A 20499-nucleotide genomic window follows, 5' to 3' on the forward strand; every position below is an offset into this window, starting at 1 on the left:
GACTAAAATGTATTTACAATAGCCAGAGTCGACTGAATCCAAATATTTCTTAAATCCAAATTCACCCCCCATTTACTGGAAGAGATCAGGGTAATTTGAATTCTCCAACCTTATAAACCTTTTCTCGAATTTCAAATCTAGTTTGTAAATTTGCCGGTAAAAGTTTAGTAAAAGCTTTATACAAAATTATGGATGTATTGTAATTAACCAGATCCTGGAATTTAAGTAACTTTGCCTGAAGAAAGAATTTGTGAGTATGATCTAGATAACCAGCCTTGTGAATAATACGCAGTGCTCGTTTCTGTACTGTGACTAATGGATTAGTTGTATTTTTATATGTATTTCCCCACAATTCCACACAATATGTAAGATATGGAAGAACCAGGGTACAGTACAGAGTACGAAGTGCTTACCCTTACTCCCATTTATTTAAGAGGTTTTGCTCTCTGCAGGGCGCCACAGTAAGTAAGTATGTGTAGTGCTTTATCAAGGAATTGTTTCACTTTGTTCAAAACTGCGAGGCTTCTGGAAATTTTGGTTTTTATGTGTCTGACGTTGTCACGGTCTGGCTGGCAGACCGTGGGGATGTGGGGAAAGGAGGACCCAAAACGCAGACTCTGCGATGCAAACAGTGCTCTTTATTCACAGTGAAAAGGCTGTAAATACAATAACTCCCCGTTGCTCCCTCGAACCCCGTGTGCGTGCTTCCCTCCGATATCTGCTCCCCGCTGTTGTGTTTCCGCACCCCCGTGCGTGCTGCCTCTCCGGACCACTCCTCCTGTAGGGAAACCAGAGACGCAGCCGTCAACACTAACCCTCGGCGGGCATATACGCACAGCACAGACCTAAGCTAACACACACTGACTTGGTAAGATAACTCAATGATCCCGCGTCGGTGGGAGCTCCAAGACTCTCCTAAGTAGCTCCCCCGACGAGCCCTGATCAGCGGCAGGTGTGTGGCTTCGGGTGTGGCCAGTCCCTCCGCAGGGCCACACCCCTCAGGCCTGCAGGTGGCCGAGCTCCATCCTCCAGGCACACCCGCAGACATACACACCCATACCCATCGAGAGCAAGCAGAAACAGGAGCCTGCAGTGCTCCGGGCTCCACCTCCTGCAATTTCATAACCATTTAATTTATACATTTAAAAGCTGAATTTAATTTCTACATTAAGAAACAAAGCATGCTACGTTTGTGCTGATTTGAACAGCCAGCAGGCCACAGCCAGCAGACCCAGCCAGGCTCCACCATCAGCCAGCAGGCCACAGCCAGGCTCCACCATCAGCCAGTAGGCCACATCCAGCAGACCCAGCCAGGCTCCACCATCAGCCAGCAGGCCACAGCCAGCAGACCCAGCCAGGCTCCACCATCAGCCAGCAGGCCACAGCCAGGCTCCACCATCAGCCAGCAGGCCACAGCCAGCAGACCCAGCCAGGCTCCACCATCAGCCAGCAGGCCACAGCCAGGCTCCACCATCAGCCAGTAGGCCACAGCCAGGCTCCACCATCAGCCAGTAGGCCACAGACAGGCTCCACCATCAGCCAGCAGGCCACAGCCAGGCTCCACCATCAGCCAGCAGGCCACAGCCAGCAGACCCAGCCAGGCTCCACCATCAGCCAGCAGGCCACAGCCAGGCTCCACCATCAGCCAGTAGGCCACAGCCAGGCTCCACCATCAGCCAGCAGGCCTAGCCAGGCGCCATCATCAGAAATTCCGCTTCCGGGTCCCTCGTGGTGGCCGCCTCGTGCTCTCGCTTCAGTATGCCACCCAAGAAAGGCCCAACACCAGAGGAGGTTGAGGACATTAAAACCTCCCTCGGAGCGCTGTGCGGAGACGTGGCCGCAGTCAGGGCACAGCAGGAGCTGCTTCTGGGGCTTCTGGAGGAGGTAAAACAGCTACGCCTCCAAAATGCCGAGAAGGACAGACGGATCATGGATCTCGAGCGGCGGGTGGATGAGCTGGAGCAGTACACCCGTACGAACGACGTGGTCATCAGCGGTATTAAAATCAAGCCGCGCTCGTACGCGCGCGCGGTGGCCGGGAACGTCGGGGAGCCCAGCGACGAGGAGACCCGCTCGGTAGAGCAACATGTGGCGTCCTTCCTCCAAAGCAAGGGGATAGAGATGGACCTGGAGCACATAGAAGCATGTCACTCACTGCCCAGGAGGAGTGACAGACTGCCGGCCATCATTATGAGATTTGTCAATCGGAAGAACAAGGTCGCACTGCTGAAACAAGGACGCAAACTGAAAGGCACGGACGTTTTCATTAATGAGCATCTGACACGAAAAAACGCAGACATCGCGAGGAAGGCAAGGCAACTGAAGAAGAACGGTAAAATACAACATACATGGGTAACAAACTGTAAGATTTTCATTAAGCTAAACGGGACACCAGAAGAGGCAAAAGTACTGATAGTGAGGAACATGGAGGATCTGGACAAGTATAACTGACACCAATGTATCAATTACACCAGGAAATGACATGGACACGTTGAAATTAGTTCTTCAACAGAAAGTAATTGATCTAGATTGTGAATATAAGGAGCATAATATAATAGATCCAGAAATAGATTCTGAAAGTAACTTTCTCTCTTCTTTTGTTAAAAATTGTAATTATTTCACTCAGGAACAATATGAAAAAGAAATTAACCTAGACGGGAAGCTCTCATTAATTCACTTTAACAGCAGAAGTATGTACTCTAATTTTGATTTCATTAAGGACTATTTGCAACAATTTTCTCGCCCCTTTAGTGTTATAGCCATCACTGAAACTTGGTTCAATGTCGATAAAGGAATAGATTTTTGTTTGAATGGATATGATTTAAAATACATGAATAGATTAAATAAGGCGGGCGGCGGGGTTGCTATATATGTTCATAACTCTATAAAATATAATGTTGTAACAACTATGTCTATGGCTATTGATGGAATTTTGGAATGTTTGACTATTGAGATTATGAATGAAAAAAAGAGAAATGTTATAATAAGTTGTATATATCGGACACCCAGTTCAAGTATTGACACTTTTAATGAATGGATAGAAAAAACGTTTGCTTCGGTGAACCAAAAATTACTATTTATCTGTGGTGATTTTAACATTGATTTGCTAAATCCAACAAGGTTAAAAGCCATTGATGACTTTACTGACACAATGTACAGCTTATCACTATATCCAACAATAACAAAGCCAAGCAGAATAACTTCACATAGCGCCACTATTATTGACAACATTTTTACTAATGTCATGGATTTCCAAATTAATAGTGGTCTGCTTGTCTGTGATATAACTGACCACTTACCAGTTTTTACTTTGTGTGACTGTGATTTAAAAAAAATAGATACCAAGATCATGATAGCAAAGCGAACAATAAATGAAGAAGCAATTCATGCCTTCAATTTCGATTTAGCACAACAAGATTGGAGTTCGGTGTATGAAGAGTCAGATGTGGACAAGGCTTATGATAATTTTCTAGATATTTTTACTATGTGGTACAATAAACATTGTCCTGTAAACGAACACATGACAAAGAAAAAAAAGATAAAAAGTCCTTGGCTCACAAAAGGAATTATTAATGCTTGCAAAAAGAAAAACAATCTGTATAAACAGTTTATCAAAGTAAAAACAAAAGAAGTGGAACAAAGATATAAAGCATATAGAAATAAATTGACTGATATTATAAGAACGAGCAAACAACTTTATTATAGAAGAAGATAAAAACAATATAAAAGGAACTTGGGATGTGTTAAACAACTTAATTAAACAAGGATCTTCTGGAACATCATATCCTGAATATTTTACTGATGCAAATGGTGAAAATCACAACATGAGTAATATTGTCGATGGGTTCAATAAATTCTTCATAAATGTTGGCCCTGAACTAGCAGCGGACATCCCGTGTCATAAAAATGAAAATATCAGTAATATAAAATCAAATCCCTTTTCACTGTTCCTCTCAGCTACAAATGAGCAAGAAGTAATAAATATCACATTAAAATGTAAAAGTAAGTCTTCAATGGATTATCATGACATAAATATGTCTGTAGTTAAACAGGTTATTCTGAATATTGCTAGTCCCTTAACATATATCTGTAATTTATCATTTCAGTCCGGTTGTTTTCCAAAAAAAATGAAAATTGCGAAAGTAATACCACTATATAAAAGTAATGACAAACACAGTTTTACCAATTATAGGCCTATTTCTCTACTGCCTCAATTCTCAAAAATTCTAGAAAAACTTTTTAATTCAAGATTAGAAAAATTCCTTGAAAAACATCAAATAATAAATGTTGGTCAGTATGGTTTCAGAACGCAAAGAACCACTTCAATGGCGATAATTGAGGCAGTAGAAGAAATTACTGATACACTGGATAAAAATAAATATGCAGTTGGTATTTTTGTTGACCTCAAAAAGGCCTTCGACACAATCAATCACTCAATTTTACTGGATAAATTGGAAAGATATGGTATTCGAGGGAAAGCTGGTAACTGGTTAAAAAGTTACCTAACAGGTCGGGAACAATATGTTAGCATAGGGCATTACCATTCAGAGAAACTTGGTATTACATGTGGTGTTCCCCAAGGGTCAGTGTTGGGACCAAAACTTTTCAATGTATACATAAATGATATTTTTGATGTTTCTCAAGTACTTAAACTCATACTGTTCGCAGATGACACCAACATATTTTTCAGTAGCGATGATTATACTGATCTTGTAATGACTGTAAACAGGGAGCTAAAATTAATAAAAAAATGGATGGACATAAATAAATTATCATTAAATATAAATAAAACTAAAGCAATGTTTTTTGGTAATTTAAAATATAATGTAGAATTACCAATTATCATTGAAGGTGTACCAATTGATAATGTGAGTGAAAACAAATTTTTGGGAGTTATAATTGATAACAAAATTTCATGGAAACCCCACGTCAGACACATAAAAACCAAAATTTCCAGAAGCCTCGCAGTTTTGAACAAAGTGAAACAATTCCTTGATAAAGATGCACTTCGTACTCTGTACTGTACCCTGGTTCTTCCATATCTTACATATTGTGTGGAAGTGTGGGGAAATACATATAAAAATACAACTAATCCATTAGTCACAGTATAGAAACGAGCACTGCGTATTATTCACAAGGCTGGTTATCTAGATCATACTCACAAATTCTTTCTTCAGGCAAAGTTACTTAAATTCCAGGATCTGGTTAATTACAATACATCCATAATTTTGTATAAAGCTTTTACTAAACTTTTACCGGCAAATTTACAAACTAGATTTGAAATTCGAGAAAAGGTTTATAATGTGAGAGGCTTTGGAGAATTCAAATTACCCAGAATTCGAACAACCCGTAAAGGCTTTTGTGTGTCTGTATGTGGTGTGAAAATCTGGAACAGTCTGAGTTTACAATTGAAACAATGCAAAAATATTCATAGATTTAAATTTCTCTACAAACAGTTGGTCTGGTCACAGTATACTCAATGATGGGTTTTAGTGTGCTCTGTAATGTCTGTCCTCTTACCATTGCTGGTATGGATTCCAAAATAAAAAATAAAAAATAAAGTGTGCGTATGTATGTACATATATGTACTTGTGTGTGTAGATATATATGTATGTATATGTATGTGTGTCTGTTACTTGTAGTTATTACTGCCTGTTACCTGTGGTAATGCAATTTATAATTTATATATTCTGTATTCAGTTATGAAGGCTCTGATTGTTGGTTGCGAGCTGCCGCTTAGATGCTTGTATCTGCCCGGGGCTGTTGATGGGTCTGTATGCAATGATGGGCATAGCTGCGGGAAGTTTATTGTTTTTTTTTGTTGATGAGTGAGTATAGGGGTGGGATTTAATAAGTTTTCTTCGTCCCACTCCTTTTTCAGGCAAGTTTTGTTTTTTGTTTTGTGTATTTTATGTTCAATATAGGTATTTGTTGTGCCTGAAAATGAATAAATAAATGAAAAAATGAAATGAAATACCTCGCCTAAACATATGAGTGGGACACAGACTAACACAGCACAGAGAAACACACATATGTACACGCACAGAGAAGGGGAAACGACACCAAAAATACATAATAATAATACACAGGTCCATGACTGCCCAGGGATCCTGGGTCGCCCAGTCCCAGGACCCTGACAGACGTGGGGTTTCCATGAAATTTTATTATCAATTACGACTCCCAAAAATTTGTTTTCACTCACATTATCAATTGGTACACCTTCAATGATAATTGGTAATTCTATATTATATTTTAAATTTCCAAAAACATTGCTTTAGTTTTATTTATATTTAATGATAATTTATTTATGTCCATCCATTTTTTAATTAATTTTAGCTCCCTGTTTACGGTCATTACAAGATCAGTATAATCATCGCTACTGAAAAATATGTTGGTGTCATCTGCGAACAGTATGAGTTTAAGTACTTGAGAAACATCAAAAATATTATTTATGTATACATGGAAAAGTTTTGGTCCCAACACTGACCCTTGGGGAACACCACATGTAATACCAAGTTTCTCTGAATGGTAATGCCCTATGCTAACATATTGTTCCCGACCTGTTAGGTAACTTTTTAACCAGTTACCAGCTTTCCCTCAAATACCATATCTTTCCAATTTATCCAATAAAATTGATAAATTGGTAATAATAACTAACTGAGGAAATAAAAGTAAAACCTTTCAAAGTGCTGCAGAGAAAGAAAAGATTTCACTCTTGTCAGTCACCTTAAATGATAAAAACTGGACTTCACCACAGGCTCTAACTTGGCTGTCCAATTTAAAATCACTGTCCAACTTAAAACCAAGGTCAGTAATAACAGGTTTAAGATAAACTTCCAGGGGTCCCAAATCAACAGAGGAGAACTCACAAGGACCACTAGTTCAAAACACCAACACCTCTGTTTTCTTATCATTAGAATTTAAGAAGTTTAAAGCCAACCAAGCTTTAATGTCATTTAGACATGTCAAGAGAGGTTTTATGGAGATGCCATCCTTCTGCTTTAGTGGCAAATATATTTAACAGTCATCAGTGGAACAATGAAAACCCAAAGGCAATATATACAGTAAAAAGAGCCCTAAACTTGACCCCTGTGGGACGCCACATGACAGAGAAGCAGACGATGATTTGGAACCGAGAAGCTGACAGAGAAAGGTCTGTTTGCCAAATAAGACTAAACCAATTACGTGCAGTGCCACCAATAACCACTAGATCATTTAATCGAGATATTAGAATTTTGTCGTCTATTGTGTCAAAGGCAGCAGTCAGGTCAAGCAAGACCAGAACAACGTGGTTACCAGAATAAAGACCTTTAAGAATGCAGATTCTGTGCTATAAAGGGTTTTAAATCCTGATTGAAAAACCTCAAGGATGCCATTACATCTATAAAATATTTCAGTTGACACAAAACAATTTTCTCTAACACTTGGAAAGAAAATGCAGCTTGGAAATCGGTCTATAATTAGCTAAAACTGTGTGATCAAGGCCAGGTTTCCTAAGCAGTGGCTGCACTTCTGCATATTTGAAAATTGCAGGAACCACACCAGAGGACAGACTGCTGTTAATAATGTCAAGGACAGACTGCCCTATACTAGGAAAGATTTCTTTTAAAAATTGTGGAGGGAAAGGATCCTTGGGGGAACCTGCGGGGTTAATATGACACCCCGCATCCTGTGAAATGGAGAGAATCACCAACTCAAACTGAGTGAAATCAGCAGTGCAAGGGACAGAGACAGAGGGGTCAGAGTCAGGAGCTGTGATAAGAGGCCTGGTGCTGCCGACCTTTTCAATAAAAGGTGATCATCATGTCTGGCGATTATACCTCAGCAGAGACTTTGTTTGGTGAATGACACAGATCAGAAATAACAGAAACAGAAACAAACTTGGGAGTGACAGACGAGCAACCACGCACACCAGCGCCATCTTGTTACCAGTCAGGTTTGTTTCTCTGCAGCTTTACATGCAAAAGGGCAAAAAGGTTGACAGGTTTAGAGTTGTGCACCGCTTTATGGTTATGTGTGGTTGTGAGAGTAGCAGTGACATTAAAGACAAGTGTCTTGCAGGTGACAGAAATGTCATCTTAGTCTGCAGCAGTAAAACATCTACCTCGTGTGGAACTAACAGTGTCAAAGGGTGAATAAAACTATTTCCCCTGGAACATTGTACAGCTTGAGCCGCTGCATACTGACCTCACACGCGGAGGCAAAATACAAGCAACTGGATCGAATCTTTTAGGATAAAAATAGACTCCAAAAAATAGAGTGCTTGAAATGTACAAATGTACAAAATATTGTGTTCTAGAATGCCTGTAAACAGGCATTCAAGCCTTTGGCTTTTGTTACTGTTACAGGAGGGGTAAATCTGCGATGTCCTTTGGGAACATGGTGGGGTTTCCTTATCCTCACACTCTCTCCTGGTAGAAAAGAAGGTTTCCGTGCGTGACGCCTACCATCAGTGTAACGTTGCATTTTCAACTGATATTTCTGAACTGAGTGACGTGCAACGTCATCCAGTGGAGACACAGCAGGAGGCAAAGGGAGTACATCCAGTATAGTACGCATCTTCCTGCCATACAGGAGTTCATAGGGAGAGAGGGAAGTAGTTGCATGCGGTGTTGCACAGTAAACTTGAAGCCAGTCCAGCACAGTTGCCTTCGATGGTTTCGACTGCTGGATTGATGTCTGGATACAGGTGCGGAGGGCACGATGAAACCGTTCGATTGCTCCGTTTGCAGCTGGGTAGTAGACAGATGTTCTGCTGTGGGAGATGCCTCTATTCTGGAGGAATGAGGTGAACATTACAGAGGTGAACTGTGCACCATTGTCAGTTATGATGTTCTCTGGGTTGCCATGACGACTAAAGACAGATGAGAGGAACTGAATGACATCATCAGTAGTAGCATAAGGTGAAAAGGCAAGCTCAGGCCATTTGGAGTAGTAGTCAGTCAATGTTATGACGTATCTACAAGCAGGTATTGCAGTATCAAAAGGCCCAACAATGTCAAGACCAAGTTTTTTCCACGGTCCATCAGGCAGTGGGACGGGTTGGAGAGGAGCAGGATTAGTATGTGCAGTTTTGTCATTGGACTGGCAAAGGAGGCATGAGGTTATGGCAGACTGAACTTGTGAGTCCATTTTTGGCCACCAGTAGAGATCTCTTAATCTTTGTTTTGTGCGCACAATGGTGACTTTCATGTGCCAGTGCAATCAGTTTAGGTCTCACTGAAAGTGGTGCAATGAGCCTTGAGCCTCTGAGAACATAATCACTTAGGGTTGAGAGTTCATTACGGATTTTGTAGTAAGGTGCAAGCGTGACTTCAAGTGCTTTGATTGAGGCAGGCCAGCCACTTTGTATTTGTGAACGCAAAGCAACCAGTTCAGGGCAAGTTGAACAGGCAGAGTCAAAGTCCGCAACTGGAAGTGAGGACATGGCAGCAGAAACTTGGGCTACCATTTCATGATCTGAATCTGATGTGGAATGGCGAGAGAGACAGTCAGCTGTATAGTTCTGAGAACCTGGGCGGCAAATAACATCATAGTCAAAACACAGGAGGCGGGCAGACCAGCGGGCGATGCGCATGCCAACCCTATTAAACCCTTTGGTGCTCAGCAGCGTTGTCAGAGCTTGGTGGTCTGTCCGCAGAGTGAAACGTCGGCCCCACAAATACGTTCTCCATTTCTCTGCAGCCCACACACAAGCATAAGCTTCTTTTTCAACAGTTGAGTACTTTTGTTCTGTTGCAGACAGTGTGCGGGAAGCAAACGCCACAGGTTTTTCTGTGCCATCAGGTTGCACTTGAGCAAATACAGCACCAAGCCCATAGTCACTTGCATCAGTAGAGATCACAACACGCAAGGCAGGGTCAAACAGTGCCAGTGCAGGACTATTCACCAGGAGTTTTTTTACTTCTTCAAAGCTCGCTTGTGCACCTGAAGTCCATGTGAAAGTGTTCTTGTCGTTAGCACAGCCACACATAGGGGCTACAACAGTTGCAAAGTTTGGCAAAACTTGGAGTACCATGACACCAAGTCCAAGAAGGATCTCAAACTGAGGGAACTGGGGAGGATTAAAGGGGCAGCACAGCAGCGTTTTGGAAAATAGTGTAAAGGCTTTTCAGGAAGCTTTTAGGACGCTGTGAAAATACTGAATTTGAATAGTGGAGGCTAGAAGTAGTGAATGTATCCTTCCTCTCTATCATTAGATGGAGAGAGTGTACAAAGGCCGGCATAGTGGGTCTGTGGCCACTCTTGCTTGCACTTTTGCGTGTCCGTCAGCCAGCTGTGGAGAAGAGCAAAGTTTTTACATGCAAAGAGCTGAAGTGAAAAGCAGTGTTCCAAACAATGAAATGTGTCCACTCTTTGTGCTTTTCATGCAGTAATGTTTGATGTTTGAAGCTATTTCTGCTGTTGTCCCATTCCCGGTGAAATCCGCTGTCCCTCCAATCCCGATCCCAGTCCTCTTGCAAAGCAATCAGCATTTGTCAGACGCATCAGTCATTGGCGGTACTCAGACAGGATCCTGGACGACTACACGGGGGCATGTCTGGGGTGGCTAAAAGACCAATTGAAGGATGCCATGTTTACTGAATATGTGCCTAATTTTGTCAGGACATAGCTGGGTCCATTGCTTCTGCGTGCTCTATTTTCACAAGCAAAGGCCTGGCACCTTCTCAGGCGATCTCCATGCCGTGGCTTCTTCTCAAATCATCGTCTGGACTGCCGCAAAACAGCTGACCGTTGTCGACAGGATTCAAACCTGTGCGGGGAGACCCCAAAGGATTTCTAATCCATCGCCTTGCCCGCTCGACCACAACAACTACATTTGGCTGTGGAGCTACATACTTGAAAGACATACGTCTTCCAAGTCCTACGCCACACGTCTTTCAAGTAGGACGTGCACAACAACGGCCACGCTGGATTGTAAATGCGGTAGCTGCATGACTTTGGTGCGAAAGCTTGTGGTTTTGCAGTTCCGTGAGATCGGTGCAGCACAGCTGCGGTTGAAGCTAGCTGGTGTTAAGGTTCAAAAATTGAGGAAGGATACAAGAGGTGATCGAAGAATAACCACACTGATCCGGCCGGGTGAAGTCAAACGATGATTTTAATACACGCGTGGGAAGAACACTCTGTACGCAGACAGCAAGTGGTCTTCAACTTAATTAAAGCATACACAGATTTTTATAGCATCAGGGTTTGATTTACTGACGCCCCTTCATGCGTCACAGACAGGATATATACACACGTCAAATCAAAACCACAACGACTTTTAACACAGAACATCATCTTCTATTTTCATGGCTGGCCCTTCCTGTCTACCTTTCAGTTCTTGTCTTGTTCCTCTTTCATGCCGAGACAACAAGAAACGGTTCCTCTTTTACCGAGACACTGATTTGTAGAGTAATTTGAACTCAAGAGTTCTACGGAGTGTCGCTGCTAATGCCGACAGCTAATGGCGCTCACAGCCCCTTCATAAACACCGTCCAAACGGACTGTAGATAGTTACTAACGTTAGCAAGCTGTAGATTCATGCGGCTGTGGATGTTAAATGCACAGTTAACGTTTCGGCGCATTTCTAAGCGAGGCAGAAGACTCTCTTATATAAAGTTCAAGCTTCCTCTTGACTCGCGCGTTTTGTGGGGGCCGGTTGTTGCTGAAAGTAAATCATCGGGGTGTCCCAAATTATAGTTCTCTGCCGCTGCGTTCAGGTGCTTTTGCCCGGGCTTCCGAATCAGTGTAAAAGGAATCAAACCTAAACTAGTTCGCTGCGCGTGTTCTTGAGATCTCCCCCCTTTTTTTTTTTTTTTTTTTTTGGGGGGGGGGCTTGTTTAATTGTAAGCCATGCTGTGTAATAGTCTGTGGACCCCTTTTTTTTTTTTTTTTTTAAATACATCGTCCTGCAATATCAAGGATGGGCCTGAGTAACTGCTTTTTCCTCCTCACATCCAGGCTTTTAAGGACACCGGCAAGGCACCAGTTGACACTGAGGTTGCCATCCACCGCATCCGCATCACCCTCACCAGCCGCAACGTCAAATCTCTGGAGAAGGGTAATTAAGCTCAGATTTAGTTAATGTTGTGAGTTTAACCTGACCTGAGCTATGAGGACAAAAATTTGACTGATAAACCCTGATTTATGTATACGCTATTCTGAGCCACGGCTTGGAAAGCAAATCAAGGCAAAGTGATGACTGGCCGTGTTTTCAAGTTTTTGTGCATTTCTGCTCTGCAGTCTGCGCAGACCTGATCCGTGGGGCTAAGGAAAAGAACCTGAAGGTGAAGGGACCTGTCCGCATGCCAACCAAGGTACTGAAGACCATGGCTCAGAACTCTTATCTAACACCACATTGGAATAAATTGCTTTTTCTTGATTGCGTATCCTGAATGCTTGATCATTTTATTAAAGTAAAATGCATTTCTCTTCCTCCCTCCAGACTCTGCGCATCACCACCAGAAAGACTCCCTGTGGTGAAGGGTCCAAAACCTGGGATCGCTTCCAGATGAGGATCCATAAGCGCCTGATTGATCTGCACAGCCCATCTGAAATTGTCAAGCAGATCACCTCCATCAGCATCGAACCTGGTGTAGAGGTCGAAGTCACTATCGCTGATGCATAAATGACCCAGATTTTTCAATAAAGCAATGAATGAGGAAACTATGACGTGGTGGTGTTTGGGTTTGTGATGGTGGGAAACCTCAAAAGGGCCAAGTTTGCGATGAGTGTCTAGATGTTAATTGTAAACTTAAGCAAAATCTGCCTACAGGTACAAATAAAGGAACCTGAAAAAGCAGTCTTAGACGCTCACTGAATGGCTGTAGTTTTCAAAAGCAATAGATATAAATTTGCCTTTTATTAATGTCTTAAAGGAAAGAAAGTGCCAAAGGTTTTACTAAGTTAAAATGAGTGTAAACATTTGTCAGTTGAAGAATTATTAGGGAAACCTTGAACTAAGGGGGCTAGTGAAATATGACAACTGTAAACCAGAGTTGGATGTCTCGAGACCGGTCTTCACTTTTACGTGGTCTTGGTCTTGCTTTCTCAGATCGACAAAGTGTTCAGGAGATTTGGAGTCAACCATGGGGGGTGGCTTACTGGGCTTAAGCCCGGGTCATTTTTTTCAGAAGCCCGGGGTCTTTTGGAGTGTAATTTGTTTCATAGTAAGATGCCTGACTGACAACTATAAAACAAAAACTACACACCATATTCCAAGCGCACAGCACACAGTACTAAATTCCCTTTAATTTTGGTATGATCCGAGCTCAGGCACTAGTAGACTCAGCACAACGCTTGCGCATGTGAGCAAGGGGGGAGAAGCTGCTCCCTGCGAGTTTACTGCAGACAGAGGAGAGCTTAAGTTTGACCAGGTACCAAAGCAAATCATTGGCACTGTTCTAATAATGTAAATATGACAATGTTTCACAAAAGATTGATATCAAACTGATCACTTGACCCATATTACGTTACTTGCTCTTCGAGTGAATCAACAAATGGCGAAATGAAAAGCCGAACAACAATAATGCTTTCTTTTTAGAGAGTCTTAGCTTACATGTGTGTTTATTTCATATTTTCAGTTGTTACCCTCCACGGCTAAACAAACTAAATCGGTTTCAGATATGTACTGATGAACACAACAATGGCCATAAGGAGCTTCTTTCAAAGAAAAAACTCAGGTAGATGTTATTTTATGTATTATGCTTTGGATGTTGTTCAGTATATTTCTATGCAAAACAAGAGGAATTTCAATTCACAGCAGTATATTCACAGTTGAAACCAGATCTTTACATAAACTTTAGAGAGAAAACATAGAAACATTTTTTTACTGTTAAACATCAATTTAGAGTAAACTTGTTTTGTTTTAGATAAATAAATATTGAAATATCTTTTGAATTAGTTAAATGTCAGAATAAAAAGAGGAAGCTGTCTATTTTTCATTACTTTCATCAAATTTAGGAGTACATATACATTAAGTTTATTGTTAATTAATAAGAAAACTCCAGACGATTCCATTCTGAGCTGAAGAAGCTTCTGACAGGTTCGTAGAGTCCATGTGAGTAAATTGGTGGCACAGCTGTGGATGCATATAAGGCAAAACACAGAGCCTGTTTCTTTGACATGGGAAAATCAAGAGATGTCAACCAAAACACCAGGAAAAGAATTGTGGAGCTGCATAAGTGTGGCTCAATTTTGAATACAATTTGGTGCCATTTACAATTAAGAAATACAGACAATTTACTCTTAAATTTAACAAATATGTTTTTATATTTATTAATCTAAAAAATAAACATTTAGTCTGATTCGATGTTACAATTAAAAACGTTTTTGTGTTTTTATCTGAAGAGTGTGTAAATGTCTGGTTTCAACTGTATATTTGATGATGTTGGTGTTTGGCTTGATTGTCAGCACAAAGAGGGAGAGAGAGGAGCAGAGAGGGAGAGAGAGGAACAGAGAGGATCAGAGAGGGAGAGAGAGGAGCAGAGAGGGAGAGAGAGGAACATAGAGGGAGAGAGAGGACAGAACAGAGATGGAACAAGAGCAGGTGACACACATGTTAGTCAAATGGTTGTTTGCTAAAACTCATCAGAACATGTATCTAGTACCTTGTATGACTTCTGAGATACCATTTGTTACTTTTCAAATTCTATATTTATTAAGTTATGCAGGCTTGTTTGCACAATAAGGCTAAATAATTATATAAGCTGCTCTGAATCTAAATAGTGGACTTTGGTAGAATTAAAAAATAAGTGTAGTGCAGGTCTATGATGATTTTTAGTGCTACTATCATCTAGTTTTGATTCTGGTTCTGTTTTGGTTAAGTCCTCAGTAGTCCTGATTTTGAACTCTTGTAGTCCTGTTTTGATTCCCGATCAGTTCTGGGTCTGTTTGAATTGGGGTTTAGTCCTCGTGTCTTGATACAGTTTAAGGTGTCCTGCATATGTGATATTTATTTTTTCCTATATGAAGTCATTCTTTTTTGAACAAAACTCAAAACAGAGCCTATTAATCTATCAGTCATTTCTACCCTCGCTTTATTTTCTTTCGCTGCTCAGCTCTCACACAGTGCCTCAGCTGTGCTCCAATCCCTCCATATTGTGGCCAATCACATGCGAGGATATAGGATAATATCATTGTGTGAAAAACAGAGAGGGTGAGAGACGTGCTAAAGCAAAAACACATAAATATGCCTGACACCCGTAAACGAAGCAGCATCTGGCTGCAGTTTAAAGACTTTTTTGTCTGTCTCTGTCTCGTCTCGACTTGGTCTCGACTTGTTCTTAGTCTTGTCTTGGTCTCGATACCCTCTGGTCTTGGTCTTGGTTTTGGCGGTCTTGACTGCAAGTCTAGTTGCACCAGTGGTGCCATGAGCAGTATCTATCTGCTGCTCATCAGCTGCTATGCCGTGGCTATTGTCACAATGTGGTGTATTTGGATCACTCAATCCTAAGTGGATATGGATATGATCCAGGATTGGATGTTTTGTAAAAAATTTGAAAGGAACAATTGTTCCTTTCCCCTTTGCTGTGTACTCTGCTGATGCTGTTTTCAAAACCTACCACACTCATGTACAGTATCAGTGTCACACTGAGATATTTCAAAGATAATAATAATACATTTTATTTGAAAGCGCCTTTCAAAAACTCAAGGTCACTGTACACATTAGAATAAAAAGCAACATAAAAACAAGCAGTTTACACAATCGTAAAAGCATAAGACATAAACTAATTTAAAAGAGCAGAGTGGAGAGGTTATGTGGGATAAGCTATTTTGAACAAGTGAGTTTTGAGTTGGGACTTAAAGAGAGAGAAGGAAGAGATGTTTCTTAAATCAGGAGGTAGGGGATTCCAGAGTCGTGGAGCAGAGTAGCTGAAAGCCCTGCTCCCCATGGTGGCAAGACGGGGGGAGGGGACGGAGAGTGAAAGGGAAGAAGTAGATCTGAGACAACGAGATGGGGCGGTGATCTTAACCAGATCAGAAAGATATGGAGGGCAGAGATGATGAATAGCCTTAAATGTGTACAAGAGTATTTTGAAATTGATACGATATTTGACCGGGAGCCAGTGAAGCTGCTGCAGAACAGGAGTAATGTGGTGGATAGAAGGGGTCCTGGTGATGATACGGGCAGCAGAGTTCTGGACGCGTTGAAGCTTGTGGATGGATTTTTGAGTATAAAAATAACCTGAATAAATACAAATAAAGGGAAAGAGCTGTCCAGACCTCTGTCTCTGACCATCTGTGTTAACACTTGAAATCGGAAACATGTAAATGTAACAAACATGTTAAAACATAAGAAATCAGGAAGGGGCAAAAAAAGCATTTTGCTAAAAAAAGATTTAGAGCAGAAGTTTTTAAAATGAAGATATATTGCATTTATTTACAATTAAAAACACACAGAGCAGAAAGTGTGTTACTGTTTTACATCCACAGACACACAAGAAAAGAAGCCGGCAACATGAGGTCAAGTTATGGCAATTTTATTTGTGTATTTCAGTACATGTATTCAGAATAGAGTTTTTAAAAACAAACAAACGTCCCAAGTCAAGTTTGGGGGGATTTTTGTGAAAGAAAGGTTGAGAGAGGGGGAAGGAGGAAGAAACTATTGCTCTCCTTAAACTTGATGCTGCTGGGTCAGTTTTTTCTCAGCAGTCTGCTCCAGAATCCCCTCCTGTCCTCGGCTTTCTTTTCTTTTTCTTTTGCCTTCAGCTCTTTTAAGGTTTTGTTTAGCTGCTCCTCGGCGTCTTTAAATGCTTCTTTCAGCTGCTGTTTGGCCAGTTTGACTTTCTGTTTCAGGAGCTCTTTAGCTTCCTTTTTGTGCTTTTGCATTTCTTTAAGTGCATCTTTGCAGCCTTTCTTGGTCACCTCAGAGGCTGTCGTTTCTTTCTTGAATACCTTCAACTCAATTTTCTCTTCTGCAAGTTCTTCTTGCACTTTCATCAGTTTCTTCTTCAGAGTTTCACTTTCCTGTTTTGCCTCCCATTTTCCATGTGTCTCCTTTTCTATTTCTTCCTCTGTTTCCAGCAACTTCTTCCTCATGTTTTGAGTGAAACTCTTTGTATTTTCCATTTCTTTCTTTGCTTCCTGTATTTTAAATTTCTCTTCCTCCAACACTTTTTGAGCTTCCAACAATTCTTTCTTCATATTTTCAATCTCATTTTCTGCCTCATGTTTACGTTTTTTCTCCTCTTGAAGTTGTTGCTTCACATGCAGTAATTCCTTCCTGAGTATTTCAGCTTCAGCCGTTACATTTTCAGCTTCTTGTGCTGCCAACTGCATTTTCCTTTTCTCCCCTTCAAAAGCTTCCTGCACCTCCTGTAATTCCTGCATCACATTTTCTGCCTCCTTCTTTGCAGTTTGATATTTATTTTTAGCTTCTTGTGCTGTGCTTTTCTCTTCCTGCAATGCTTTTTGAGCTTCCAACAGTTCTTTCTTGATGTTTTCATTCTCATTTTCTGCTTGTTGTTTTCCCATCTTCTCTCCTTTAAGCTTTAGACCCACATGCAGTAATTCCTTCAATACTACTTCGGTTTCAAACTTTGAATTTTTAGCTTCTTCTCTTGATTCTTCTGCCACTTCTTTTAATTTGACATTTTCAGCCTGTATTATTTGAAATTCTTCTCGTAGTTTAATCAGCTCAGACTGTTCTGTACTGTATGGTGACGCACTCACCAATCCTCTTCTCGATCTCCCTTGATTCATTTTGGCCTTTTAAACAAAGGAACCAAAGTTTTGTAGAGAAGTGAAGTTTTCGATGTGTTTTTTTCTTCAACCGTCGTTTGTCCTGCACAGAGATGCTGCTGTAGATGTGTCTCTAGCTGTGTCTGGATAAAATGAAAAATGCTGGAACTAAGTGCTTGTGTTGCACAGTTCTACGAAACATTCCATTCCATGCATGCTCCGCCCACATGGTCAGGAATGTCAGGTGCTGCATCACCAAATGCTGCTCCCGTTGCCTAGCAATAACAGCTGTTTACTTTTTGGGGTCTGGTTCATTATTTAATAAAGAAAACATGTCCAAGTATTGCAACCATGGTGCTGAGGCTCAGTGCATATTCTAGCCTGCTGTGTGGGTGGGCAGCTAGAAATCACTGGTGGGCAACATGAGAGAGGAGAAAACTGGAGCAGCCAAGCAGGGAGCTGCAGGTTGCTGGTTTGAGTCTCTGTTCAGATGCTGGTGTCTCCTCTCTCTGAGATGTTTGCAAACAGTCCCAGATAAAACAATAAGGATAATAAACAAACACGTGACTAAACTAACAATTATGACACTGATATGTTTCATGTGATGGCCTCTATACAGCAGTCACTGCAAGCATCCACATCAGCACACTTACTTTTCTTTAAGCAGGCGTGCTGGGCTCCTCCTAAGGAAAGTTTGAAACTTCATTTCCTTCATGCTGGTGAACTTTTTACCAAATATTTTCATCAAAGCTTCTCCATCACTGACAGCGATTGTTTGGATCTTCACACTCATCTCCATGAACCCTAAAAATTGAGTTTCACTTTGCTCATATAATGCCAGGAGTGTCTCCATATTCCACAAACGTCTATGCAAACATGTAACAGTATCCCATATTCATATAAATATTATTGATATTATAACAAAAGCTGTCTCCACCACAATTGTCCCAAGTGCTTTTTTTAAAACAGGATTTTAAACCAGAGGATTTCCCTAAAGCTTAATTTTTTTAATATTTTGTAGACAACAACAGAATCATTTCAGAAAAACTCAAAATGACTGGTGTCAATATTATTTGCCCCACAAAAAAGGTCAAATATAAAAAAATATTGCAAATATTGCACAGTGAAAAGGCACTACAGCTCAGTTGTTCCCACTCGCCTTTGTCCTCCTGTTTCCCCTCCCTCTCCCCTCCAACGAAGAGTTAAACAGTTTGATGGCGTGTGGGACAAAGGAGTTTTTAAGCCTGTTGGTTCTTGACTTTGAGAGAGGCAACCTGTCGCTGAATAGGCTCCTCTGATTATTTACGAGCATGTGCAGAGGATGCCCAGCATTTTCCATAATGTCCAGCAGTTTCTTTAATGTCCTTTTCTCTCCCACTATCACCAAAGTGTCCAGCTTCATGCCGACCACAGAGCTAGCCTTCCTGATTCGTTTTTCCAGCCTGGATGAGTCCTTTGCTGTGCTGCTCCCCCAGCTGTTTCTGGTTCTGTTTTGGTTAAGTCCTAAGAAGTCCTGATTTTGAACTGTTGTAGTCCTGTTTTGAGGGGAGAGATGATGAATGGCCTTAAATGTGTACAAGAGTATTTTGAAATTGATACGATATTTGACTGGGAGCCAATGAAGCTGCTGCAGAACAGGAGTGATGTGGTGGATAGAAGGGGTCCTGGTGATGATACGGGCAGCAGAGTTCTGGACGCGTTGAAGCTTGTGGATGGATTTTTGAGTATAAAAATAATCTGAATAAATACAAATAAAGGGAAAGAGCTGTCCAGACCTCTGTCTCTGACCATCTGTGTTAACACTTGAAATCGGAAACATGTAAATGTAACAAACATGTTAAAACATAAGAAATCAGGAAGGGGCAAAAAAAGCATTTTGCTAAAAAAAGATTTAGAGCAGAAGTTTTTAAAATGAAGATATATTGCATTTATTTACAATTAAAAACACACAGAGCAGAAAGTGTGTTACTGTTTTACATCCACAGACACACAAGAAAAGAAGCCGGCAACGTGAGGTCAAGTTATGGCAATTTTATTTGTGTATTTCAGTACATGTATTCAGAATAGAGTTTTTAAAAACAAACAAACGTCCCAAGTCAAGTTTGGGGGGATTTTTGTGAAAGAAAGGTTGAGAGAGGGGGAAGGAGGAAGAAACTATTGCTCTCCTTAAACTTGATGCTGCTGGGTCAGTTTTTTCTCAGCAGTCTGCTCCAGAATCCACTCCTGTCCTCGGCTTTCTTTTCTTTTTCTTTTGCCTTCAGCTCTTTTAAGGTTTTGTTTAGCTGCTCCTCGGCGTCTTTAAATGCTTCTTTCAGCTGCTGTTTGGCCAGTTTGACTTTCTGTTTCAGGAGCTCTTTAGCTTCCTTTTTGTGCTTTTGCATTTCTTTAAGTGCATCTTTGCAGCCTTTCTTGGTCACCTCAGAGGCTGTCGTTTCTTTCTTGAATACCTTCACCTCAATTTTCTCTTCTGCAAGTTCTTCTTGCACTTTCATCAGTTTCTTCTTCAGAGTTTCACTTTCCTGTTTTGCCTCCCATTTTCCATGTGTCTCTTTTTCTATTTCTTCCTCTGTTTCCAGCAACTTCTTCCTCATGTTTTGAGTGAAACTCTTTGTATCTTCCATTTCTTTCTTTGCTTCCTGTATTTTAAATTTCTCTTCCTCCAACACTTTTTGAGCTTCCAACAATTCTTTCTTCATATTTTCAATCTCATTTTCTGCCTCATGTTTACGTTTTTTCTCCTCTTGAAGTTGTTGCTTTACATGCAGTAATTCCTTCCTGAGTATTTCAGCTTCAGCCGTTACATTTTCAGCTTCTTGTGCTGCCAACTGCATTTTC

General features: G+C 41.0%; 1 protein-coding gene and 2 non-coding genes across 3 annotated transcripts; 2 read left to right on the top strand and 1 right to left on the bottom strand.

The window, feature by feature from the left end:
• Positions 1–10732: 10732 nt before the first annotated feature.
• On the bottom strand, positions 10733–10814 carry trnas-aga (transfer RNA serine (anticodon AGA)). The gene has a single exon. It is a non-coding gene; the product is annotated as a tRNA-Ser (tRNA).
• Positions 10815–11919: 1105 nt separating this feature from the next.
• On the top strand, positions 11920–12651 carry LOC112433685 (small ribosomal subunit protein uS10-like; the record flags this gene model as incomplete). Its single annotated transcript, XM_024801751.2, has 3 exons — positions 11920–12043; positions 12226–12299; positions 12428–12651. Coding segments are annotated over 3 exons (381 nt in total), but the record flags the coding sequence as incomplete, so codon positions are not given.
• LOC112433686 (small nucleolar RNA U54) lies at positions 12089–12154 on the top strand. The gene has a single exon (XR_003023639.1). It is a non-coding gene; the product is annotated as a small nucleolar RNA U54 (small nucleolar RNA).
• Positions 12652–20499: the final 7848 nt, after the last annotated feature.

Source organism: Maylandia zebra, linkage group LG9 (genome assembly GCF_041146795.1).
Source record: "Maylandia zebra isolate NMK-2024a linkage group LG9, Mzebra_GT3a, whole genome shotgun sequence".
Lineage (NCBI taxonomy): Eukaryota > Metazoa > Chordata > Actinopteri > Cichliformes > Cichlidae > Maylandia > Maylandia zebra.